Source organism: Cupressus sempervirens, chromosome 6, assembly GCF_028749045.1.
Source record: "Cupressus sempervirens isolate cs-2001-9-10 chromosome 6, ASM2874904v1, whole genome shotgun sequence".
NCBI classification, from domain to species: Eukaryota; Viridiplantae; Streptophyta; class Pinopsida; order Cupressales; family Cupressaceae; genus Cupressus; species Cupressus sempervirens.
Genome location: NC_143123.1, coordinates 424907567 through 424919686, shown reverse-complemented (window position 1 = coordinate 424919686; position 12120 = coordinate 424907567). Strand labels below are relative to the sequence as shown.

At 35.4% G+C, this 12120-nt stretch overlaps 1 protein-coding gene across 3 annotated transcripts in view; it reads right to left on the bottom strand.

The window, feature by feature from the left end:
- The window catches only part of LOC149552863 (CBL-interacting serine/threonine-protein kinase 24-like), a 127596-nt gene extending 120284 nt beyond the window's left edge, over window positions 1-7312 (bottom strand). Inside the window, exon 1 of one of the 3 annotated variants that reach the window (XM_089788392.1) lies at window positions 6319-7312. In XM_089788392.1, the coding sequence (XP_089644518.1) occupies window positions 6319-6495 (177 nt within the window). In that variant the 5' untranslated portion in view covers window positions 6496-7312. The remainder of the gene's footprint in view (window positions 1-6318) is intronic. The other 2 variants (XM_089788394.1, XM_089788393.1) reach the window with 2 other exon arrangements.
- Window positions 7313-12120: the final 4808 nt, after the last annotated feature.

The window sequence follows — 12120 nt, the reverse complement described above, 5'->3', positions numbered from 1 at the left end:
CTGGGATTAGTGGGTGACAGGTATTGTGGATGGTAGTATTCAAAATGACAGATATTCACTTTCAGGTGAGTTGATTATCTACAAGGGGCGGATTTATCTGATTCCAAAGTCAGTGGTGCATAAGATGATTTTACGGGCATTCCATGATTCTCCTATGCCTGGTCATCCGAGGTTTTTCAAGACTTATAGACAAGTTCGGGAGAGATTTACATGGAAGGGGTTGAAGAATGATGTTCATCATGATGTCCAAGAATGTTCGATTTGTCAGCAAAACAAACACAAATACACATATCATGCTGGTTTATTACAACTACTCCCTATTTCTGAAAGGAAGTGGGAGGAGATCTCCGTGGACTTCATTGTGGGTTTGTCTAAGGCCCAAGGGTGGAATTGTTTATATGTGGTAGTAGATAGACTCACAAAGTATGCTCATTTCTTCCTTATTACCACTACCTATTCAGCTGTGCAGTTGGCAGAATTATTTTTCAGCGAGATCTCCAGGTTGCATGGTTTACAGTGGGTGAAATGGATCCACTTATGTGAATATTGTTACAATTCCACTCATCACATGAGTATACAGATGTCCCCTTTCAGAGCTTTATATGGTTATGATTCATCCAATTTTAAGGATTTGTTATGTGGTGATAGCAAAGTACCAAGTGCCGAGGAGTTGCTACAGGACAGCCAGGATGTAGTAAGGACCTTGAAAGATAATATACAGAGGGCTCAGAATCAGCAAAAGCAGTATGTTGATCAAAAGAGAACAGCTCGAACTTATCAAGTATGAGACATGGTCTACTTGATGTTGCAGCCGTACCAGCAATCTTCAATCAAGAAGAGTGGAGCTGAGAAACTTAAGTCGCGATATTATGGACCCTTTCGGATTGTGCGGCGAGTTGGTGAGGTAGCATATGAGTTGCAGTTGCTTGATGATAGCAAAGTTCATAATGTGTTTCATGTTTCATGCCTCAAAGGGGCCTTAGGTCATCATGTGAGACCTCTTTTTTTGCCTTCGTTGGATCACGAAGGGAGATTGGAGTTGATTCTAGAAGCAATACATGATACTAGAGAAAGGCAATTACGACGGAGGACCATTCGTGAGTTTTTGGTTAACTGGCAGAATCTTCTAGATGAGGATGCTACTTGGGAGCCTGAAGATATTCTACAGCATTCCGGACTGCAACTGCTTGAGGACAAACAATCTTGGGGAGGGAGAACTGTAGTGTAGGTTTTTCAGCTCATCATCTCAACCCTCGTGAGCTGATGCCTGATTTTGGGGGTCTTTATCATGAGATTGCTATTTTTGGACTTACTATTTTTAGTGAGTCACTTTTGGTCAGTTGCTATTTTTGGTTTAGTGGTTCAGGCAAGATGGTTCTCTAATTTTGGATATTTGATCTCTCTAGGATTTTTTATTGAAGTCTTTTATCGGCAAGCTTGTTGGCTTAATGATGATTTAATTCACATTTAATAAGTGTTATAACTTTATATTATAAAGTTGCTTTTTAAGCAGAAGGTGTGAAAGTGAGAAGCTAGATGGCTCAACTTGTGTTATAAATACAGCTTTTTGTTGAGGAGAGATCATCTTGACTAGTATACATTTTCTTGCTCGTTGCCTAAGGGTTATTAAGAATTTTTGAGTTTTCAATTGATAATTGTGCTAAGATTAACAATTATCATAATCTCCAACTATATCCACTGTGGCTCCGGAGATTGTCTCTCTGAAGGAAATTGCCTGTATTAGTTGCAATCTGGAATTCGATTTGCAAATTGATTGGGAGTTTTGTGGCCCCATTATACTGTTGAGAGTGACACCTTGGGTTATTATCAGCTAGACGTCCAAGGTGATAATCGATGTGAATGGTGTTCAAGCCAGCTGGACCAAGCACGAAGACTAGTATCTAAATCGTCCAGCGCATAAACGATGGGACGTTAATTGTTGTACGTCATTTCTTGGTCGCACATAGCTATCAGTCGGACCTATTAATATCTTTGACTGCTGTTAGAACTTCTCCAAGGTTATGCTACGTTGAGGAATAGTCTTCATCATAAAGTGTGGTCTCCCCCTTTCAACCAGCAGAAGCAATGGTTATGGACTACAAAATTAATCAGGTTTCACTGTTGTTTTAAGTTGGGAATTCAGTTATTAATAATTTATGAGATTCTGTCTTTCCCTTCTTTAATAAATTACATGTGATGTTGGAAGGCAAATTGTTAGAATTGCATTATGTTTTGTACACACTATATCTACTGAAATTCAAATAAAATCAAGAACTTCATTCCTTGTTACTAGTAATTCTATTGGAGCCTACTTTGAGTCTTTATATGTTACCAGGTACAGTCATGGTGGAGGATTGTGGTTGACTATTTTATGCTGACAGATTGGACACTTTGAGAGTTAGTTGCTCAATTCATGGATGTGATCATGGTGCCATGGATTTTGGCATGACATGATTGGATATACAAGTACATCTTTGATGTTCATTGGTTTGGATTTCTGATTTGGTTATGGTGGTATATCTTCTTGGTTGAGGATTATGGTTATTTGGTTTCTTTTGAGGAGCTCATGATATGCACTTTGAGTTCTTTGATGGTTTGATGCCTTGGTTGATTCTCATAGTTAGAGGATGGTTTTTCATCATTTTGTCATGGATAGCTTGGATACACAGTTTAGTGATAGCTTGTGACTGTGGTGAGGTGATAGTGCAGGATTAGTTCTTGGTTTGGTTTGTATCTTCTTGGTTTGGAGATCTTGGTTTCACTTGGTACTGACACTTTGGTTATGTGGGTGTAGACCTAGAGGATTTTCATGTAGAAGATGGATTTTATAAGGCCTTGGTACCATGGTTGAGTGGGAGTCGTTGGCATTGATATATTTATTGAGTGTTTGCAGACGTTGGAGGTTTGTCTTAGATCCTGTTACTGCAGAAGCGCCTTTGACATTTGCATGATGCACTTGTTATCTTCATGGTGTGTGAAGATGGTTAGATCTTGAGAACTCATGGGGTTTTTAGTTATCTTCATGGTGTGTGGAGATGGTTCTTCATGCTATGTGGAGATGGTTTTCTTCATGGTGTATGGAGATGGTTGCATCTAGAGGACTTGTGGGGTTCTTGGTAAAGGTGTGGTTTATGCTTTCATTTGACATGCTATCCTTGGTATTAGAATGGTTTGATTTATATGTCATGGTATACTCTTGATACGCGTTTAGAGTTGTGACATTTTATAGTATGTTCATATGGAGCATGTTGTCTCTGTTGAGATGGTTAGATCATGTTGTCATGTTTACGTTCCTAAGACCATGGTTGGAACTTTGACATTGATCTTGGTTTAGTTTCTTGGTATTGAGTACATTGATCATAAGCTAGATACTTCATGATATTGTTATGTTGCTTTTGGAGTTGGCATAGATTGATTGGTTACAGGTGCTCATGGATACTTAGAGACGGTGGTGATGTTGATTCTCTTGGATTAGATAAGTATTGGTTGGGACAGTTGATGGTTTCAGCAGGAGAGTCTGAGGGGCATTCACTTGATATGGACTTGAGAGGAGATTGTTCTTAGATGAGTCTTGGTTGGAGACTTGGATATCTTGATGAGCATTCTCATTCCCCACTCTTGGTCTATTCGACGGTTTGCTACTTGAGAGGTATAGCCCATTGTTTCTCTCAAGTGCATTATGTTTATGCTTATCTTCCATGGATGTGGATCTTGAGCTACGATACGTAAGTTAATTCTGAAGGATTCATTTTAGAGATGGTTAGCATTGGTTATCTCCATTTGCATATGTTGTTATGCTGGTTGAGTTTGGGACATGATTTTATATTGGGCATATTCCTTGGTTAGTTAATGGTTATTCCTTGATTTAGAAATGGTTATGAGTTTGATCTTCTTGTGAGAGGCTTACATGCATAATTAGTTATATGGTATAGTTTGGGTGTTGTTGAGACTTCTTGGTTGGGGTTTTATGGAGGAGGTCATACTTGCACTGTTTACATCTAGAGATGTGTGTAGATGGACATGATACAGGTTATGATTTGCATGGTTTCTCTTTGATCTTAGTTATCTTCTTGAATGTTCGGTTTCACTTACATTGGATTTGAGATTGGTTAGAGATTGTGATCACTGGTTTATGCTCGTGTATGTCATGTGAGAGATGGCATGGTTATTCCTTTATCTCTTTCATCTGTTGGTTGTGGAGAGCTTGGAAGACTATTAGAGATTTTTTATGAGAGTTGTTCTTGCAAGTTATTGGTTTGTGTTGTGGATGTCCTTGAGACTACATGGATTCACTTCTTTGAAATGTTGTGAGTGGATTGGTTATAGATTTGACATTCTCTTTTGTAGTGGGAGCGTCTTGGTATATATATGTGGTAGGTATTGCTCTTGAGGCTATTGATTACAAATTACAGATTGGATATGTTGATAATGTGAGATTCACTCGGTATACCTTTGGAGGTATGGATGGATGGGTTTGGCATTTGTTGTGGGTGTTAATTCAGCTATGGATATTTTGACAACTACGCATACATGTGATTACCTTTGGATCAGATTTTTTGTGCTTGGCATTTCAGTTGGTACAGGATTTTATGATCTTCTAATGCGACAAGTTGGATGGTTTTCTCTTTAGATGGTTTCTATGTATGCCCGGTGGCAGTGGCATAATAGGAGATGAAATTATTCATGTTTGAGATACTGGATACTTTGATATGTTGCAGGTTCCAGGATGGAGCACACGGTGTACTTTGATCCATAATGGTGGATGTCCTAGGAGGTATTGTTTCCTTGTTCATTTATTTGGCTACAAAATGACCCTATGCAATGTATACAACAAGTGAAATTGTTGAGATAATGGGTGTTGCACACATTGCATAATACTGTTATATTGTATTAGTTTATTTTATTATGTAATGTTGCACCTAGATGGACATGCAACATATAAAAATTCCCTTGGGATATACTTGATGAATTGTATTGTAACATTATGATAATATTTCATGTAATTATTTAATATTGGAGAAAAGAATTAAAATTCCAATATTAAATGTGGGGTCAAAGGGTTAGGTAGCACATGGTTTATGTAATACCACTTGGTGATTTTTTGGGACTTGCTACTATATAAGCAGCCACAAAGGTAGTTGTTGTGTGAGAAGACAAAAGAGAAAGAGTCAAGCAAAACTAGCCAAAGGAGCATTTGTGAAGGTAGGAAGCATGGCATGGGATGTGTGGATTCATGCTTGTTCACATGGATTGCTCAGTTGTGACTATGGCTTTGAAGGCTTTCATGGTTGTATTGCAATGGTGTTTTTGCTGAATAATACATGGTGATGAATGCTTTTGGAGGCTTAGTTTTTCCCTCAATGAGAGTTTCCCAAAGTATATCGTGTGTCACATTTTTGTGGGTATGTTGTTTTACATGTGAATTTTAATTACAAATTTATTTCAGATCTATTATGGGTTATGTGGAAACGATGATATTCTGTCTTGCAAGTTTCCTTACATAAGTATTTTGTGTGTGTTTGTTGATTGTTCTATCATTTAATCTTTCATTCTCTCATCTGCAATTTTTTTTTTTAACTCAACAATAAAGTGGGATTTGTGTTTACCATTTCAGATACTACAGTTATAAAACAGTTAATATTCTTAAAACCTTAAATTATTTAAACTGTGCTTGTTCTTTCCGACCGAAACCCTGATAGACTATACACAGTTGATCCAATAAAAACTTCAACATAAAATAGAGATCAATTGTCACGTAAGTGAATGCAATCAAATTCATGAAAATAATTGCATTCAACAACCCAAAATATTTAATTCTAAGCATTAAATTTGGTTTCAGTTATGACAGTTTATTTAAAATATTAGAACCATACTGACATTTATCCACTCAGCCTATCAGTATTGAATTGGGATAGGTTGCCGAACTTCTGCTTTCTAAATTCAATCGAAGTCTTCAAAACAATTAAATCGCACTACCCTTGACATTTAATATTGAATAATTTGAAAGTAAATGTAAACAATTCTCGAAAATAATTCAATTCTACTACTTAGATGGGATATACCTGAACCCATTTAAGTTCAGCTTTAAATTATAATTATTATGTTAAAACTTCAACCCACCTCAAATTGTTCTCTCGTAACCTATCAATACCGAATTTAGATATGTCATATATACAACCTACCAATTGAAACTGAAGAAAGTCATATTTCCTGTCATCTATACAAACTACCAATTGAAACTGAGAGGTCCAATTTTCACAAAATCAGTAAGGAAAACGGAAACAAATACATTTTTTTCTCATAAGAAAGGCTGTTTACCTGGTCGACCATCCTATTCCTGAGAATGGTTCCCTTTTCAAGCACTTTCATGGCCACGCTCTCTCCAGTCTCTGTATTTTGCGCAAATTTAACCTTGGAGAAGTTTCCCTCGCCAATAGTCCTTCCCATCTCATACTTCCCCACCCTTCTCGTCACGACCTTCGTTGATTTCTTCATGATCACTATCGACGGATATACAATGTATATACAACTTCCCTGGTACTATAAATATCCCCAGACCAAGAATTCAACTCTGAACTCAATAATAGATGAAAATCGGAGCGCCAAACTACCAAAAAAGTAAAGCTAAAGTCCAGGTAGCAAATAAACCATCGTTGCAACAAGTTTAGCAATATTTCCAGAGACCAGAAGACTAGAATCCATGGCAATATGTTCGAACCCCTGAATAAGCTCAATTTTCAACAAGCAAGCATCGAACGGGGCATTTATACGAATTATACCAAAAATGATACTTTGACTCCAAGTTAATGAGCTCCAAGAATCCAAAGTTCACAAATCCACCATCAAAAGTTCTTGAAGAAATATTCCAAAAGTACAATCTTACTTCACTATGGAAGGCAAACCTGCGGTTAATCAAGCAAAACAAGTGGAAATTCTGCACAGTGCGAAAAGCCCTTTACCTTTCCCGACCTTATATACACGTCGAACGGCTTACGTAGTAGTTGGAATTTCGATTCCTTTAACCACCTAGATAAGTACTCAACAGTTGTCATTGCCAAATCATAAATTGAACCGCCTAATGGCACAGGTTCAACCTCGTCAAAAACGTAGTACAGACGATATACATGAATTCCGAGCTCTGTTTTGGATTGAATCGATAGCTTTCGTGGTCGAAAACTTATGCAAAACTTTGCTAAAACTTCTAAGAGATCTTAAATTTGAAAGATTTGATTTGCAAGAAATTTTTATAGCATGCGATAGAGAAGAAGCAGTGAGGAATTTAACGATTTTGTTTTTACAAAAATATATTTACCAGCAATAACTTTTTTGGGGGTCTGAAATAACACCTTTCTCGATTGACTACAAATAACTACAAATCAGTTCATATCTCATTGAGTTTTTTGTTTTTTTATTACATTGACTTACAAATGAAGTGATATGTCCATCCCTATCCGAGAAGGTTTCTTTATACGGTTAAATAAATTGTATGATGAAGTCCAATATATGTGTAACAAATTTGAATAAATAAATATAAACATGTATAATAATTAATGATATAATCCTTAATATATTAAAATTAAATCTGTTATGTAAAAGGACAATATTTCAATATTTGTATATGTGGAGAACAATGTATATGTAACAAATTTTAAAATATATATTAAGCCAATATTTATATGTGTAGAGAATAAACATATATAATTAATGATATGATTATTAATCAATTAAATCAAATGTAGCATGTGAAGGAGAATATCTAGTATTTGTACATTTGAAGAGAATAAACATATCTAATTAATGATATAATATTATTAAGTTAACGATTGTGATCAATAAGTGAAAGGGAAGATTAGGAATAGTTTGATCACTAGTTTCTACAATAATATCATGATGGATCGTCATATATTATCTAATAAAATTAGGAGTGGTTGGTCAATAGTCTCTATTGTGATATAGTTATCATAATGATATATCAATAACAAAAAATTAAATGAATAGATCAAATCATTTTATATTAATTTTTATGATCTAGAGGGGTTTGGTCACTAGTTTCTATTATGGTAAAAAAATATTATATAGATCGATTAAAAACAAAAAATTAATATGTAAATCAATCATCACATATTATTTATTTACTTTTTCAAATAAATTTTTAAATATGAGAAAGTATTTTAATATGTATGATTTAGTAATTTATAGTTTGTATACTTCATATTTTTGTTGGAATCATGATATGAACAAAATGCTTCCTTACTTAGTACCATTGCAATCTAAGTTAGGAAATTGGACATAATTCATTCAAAATGAAAATGCTACTAACTCCTAACATGATTATTGCAAATTTAAACATTCAATTACGCAAAGACCCATCAAAAATACTCAAAAAAACTAACATAATGAATCAATTCTAATAAGGAGGAAGAAATGCAAGCAACTAGAGACTTAATCAATCCTCATGTGGAAGGGATGGGATTGACTGCCCATTTACTAAGTGGATTCTCAAAACTATGGAAACTTTGACTAAGGTTGTTAATCTCAAGAGGTCCCTAGCTTTGTAGGGAGGTTAATGTTATCCAACCTCCAGAAGAAGGAGAAATATCCATCTTAAACACCACAACCCCAACTCAATGTCTAAGCACATGAAGGTGGAAGGCATTATCTCACCTAATGTACCTAGCACATCTCATTTGCGAAGAATTGGCTCACCAAGTGGATATTTCATGTCCTCGAGTGACACCTCAAGTTGTTAAATCGATGGAGAGGGGTGGACAACATAAAAGAAGATTATAATGATGATGATGACGATGACGACGATGATGATGATGACATGAAGATTGATGTGCGGTGGAAAATACTATTGGTTGTCCTTCCTAAAGACTCACTTAGAAGGAAAAAAAAATGCAAGAGAAATTGTGAATGGAATTTATGAGGATCTCGCACTTAGCATCAAAGGTTGGAAATTAATTTCCTTTCTTGGTATATCATCTTTGTAATGCCAGCCTAGTGACTTGATTTGAGAATTATTTTGTACTAGATTTATATTTTCATGTTAGTGATAGTAGATATGATGTTACTTTGCATTGGTTGGTGATGTAGGTGTGCGTAGGAATGGGTATTAAGCCTCTATAACATAAAATGATCTAGAGATGGAACCATGATCCACTTAGGCACAATGACCTCAAAGTCCTTATAGGAGATTTAGCAACCTAAATGGGAACCATATGATGTTTTGTTGGACTAATTCCCATTGTTCTCCTCTGGGATTCATGACATGACTTAACCGCATTTTGTGTTCTATAAGTACTAGTTGTATCAGGCATTGACAGGTCGATCATTTGGTGCAACAAAAACCCTAGCTTCTAAAAAGTGGTATTAGAACTTGGTCATAGGTTCGAATCTCTTTGGATAACATTGAGGAGGGTATTGTTGGACTAACCGCCATTGTTCCCCTTCCGAATTTGTGACATGGCTTAATCACCCCCTGTGTTCTATAAGTCTAGTGGTTGTATTAGGCATTGACAAGTGATTCTTTTGGTGCAACAACAACCCTCTCTTCTAACATGTTTGTATTTTGTTAGTTTAATGATTAATTTTTATCTTTAGTGAATGTCAGTTGTGCCTCTAAATATATATGTTTTTACCTAAGTATATATGGGTGCAGACATATATGCCCAAGTAAATATATGTATTTGTATTGTGAATATGATTGTGTTAAATGTGAATTCTTGCATGAATAGATTACAAAAATGATTGGCAAAATAAATTAAAAACAAATAAAGAAGTAAATGTATGATAAGAAATTTGAACATTGAACCTACCACTATCACAAGTTCACCTTAACATGCTCACTTACACAACTCTTCAAACATTTATACCATGAGCTTGAAACATAACAAGAAACTGGATTGGACTAGTATGACAAAAGGTCCCAAGGATTTGAACCCTTGACCCTTGAAGGAGATGACAAGAAACTTAACCAATACACTACTAGGAACCTCTAGGAATAAAATTTGGGATCACCTTGACAACTTTCAACTAATGAGAATATTAAACATTTTTCAAACAAAATATAAAGTTGATTCAATTAATATTAGAAACCTTAATTAGGTTCATCATTACAAGCGACACAATCAAATCAACCATCTTTAACACCCTATAAATAAGGAGAGACCTCAAGATTAAAAATCAAGGGAAAAGGAGGCCAAAACTATAGTCGAAACCTTATTATAAATATTTGCATTTATACACTTGCAGTTGGGGTCAAGAGGGAAGAAGGAAGGATCATACTTGCTAGAAATTGAAGGATTCGAGAAGCTCGAGGTTCATATCAACAAATAACTCCACTTACAACTCAGAAAACAAGTAGGCCAATCATTTCTCCCATGTTAGTAGATGTATAAGAATCATTGCAAATAAGAATGTAATTGTTTATTATGCGTGTATGAATTTGCTTGTAATCTCTACATTTTTAATCCTTGTTAATGTGGAAGTCTCTGAGGGTTGTATGTTTTGTTTCATATATTTTCCTTGATCATGGGGGAAGGCTTTGAGTCTAAAGTAGACTACTAGGGATAGAATTCCCTGAATGGAAAGTACATTAGGGTCCTATTCTAGGGCTTCAACCCAGATGAACCCTCACATGCTCAATAATTATGAAATTCCATCCATAGCATTCTTCTTTATATTTTTTTTTTAATTCTGAAACAAATGCATAGTTATACTTAATTGATGCACAACATTGCAGAAATTATGTTATTTGCTTTCGGCTAACATGTTTAAATGCATGTGCTAATCTATTGAATAAACACAAAACTTTGTTGAATATATGTGCCGAAACACAAATGTATCGCTCTGCAAAGCATATGTGCAATTATACACAACATAAGCACCGCCAAAACCTAAGCAAGTATCTATTGCATCTATATGTTATTCTACAAGGAAAATGCATTGTTAGAACACTTGTGCAACTATATTAAACATATGTGCATTTCTACCTAATAAATGCAAAGTCTTTATAGAAGTGCAACCTCAGTAAACATATGCGCAATAATAAGTAACATTTGTACAGTTTTATGGATTTTGGTCAGTTTGCTAAATGTTTTCTGAAAAATATGTTGTCAAGTATGTCATGCACTTTATGTGTTTGGATTTGAGGCACATTGTTATTTCTTGAATGAAACCTTTCCTGGGTCAATAAGGCATCTTTTACTTGAGTAGGGTAGAAACCTTAGAGGAGTGGTTAGCCATAGGTGTTGGGGCCCAAAAGTGGCTACTAGGGATCCTATACATTAGAGGTTAGGTCCTTGTGCAAGCTGACTCCAAATTTGAGTGGTTAATAAGTGAAAACATAATATTAAAATGAATTGAGTTTTTGTGGGGTTTCACACACCTTAACAAAGATAATTGTGGAGGTATTGTTGGAGTGCTCGGGGAAAGGACATCCTACATAACTTAAAGGTCCCTAACCTAGGTGGTTGATCCCAACATAACTTGGTCATGCCTATCCTCATTGGAGTACTCAAACAAATTTCATTTTGTGCAACAAGATGGCCTTAAGCCTGGGTGCATGATCCAACACCTTAGGAAGGTACAATAACACTCGCCCAGATGTGGTCACAACCCTCACTCTTGCCTTTTTGCCTTGGTTTCTTATGGGCGTGAGTCTTGCCTTGATGGACTATGGTTTTGTCTCCTAGCTCAAGGGGTGGTTCCTTAGGTTCCACATGGTTGGGTGGAAAAACTTGAGGTTTGTTTGAGATTTAGCATTGAGTGTCTCCTTGAAGATGCTTGGATGGTAATTGTGAAGACATTTTGAAGATGTTATTGATCATATTGTAATTGATGTAAATTGTAATTTTGCATTTTGTAATATGGGTACATAGGAATGTAATTTAGAGAAAGCAATGTTAAGGGATAGGTAGTTAGGAAAGTGAAATGAACAATGAGATTGTATTATTATTATCTCTTTCTTTTTAAGTTCAATTTTGGTGAATTTTATTGTGAAGATTACTTAAAAGATATGGTTAATGCATAATTAAAATCAAGTTTTATTTTACAATTATGAACTTTGTATTTGGGAATCATGTTAATATTATCATTATGAGCTCTTATTTAATATGG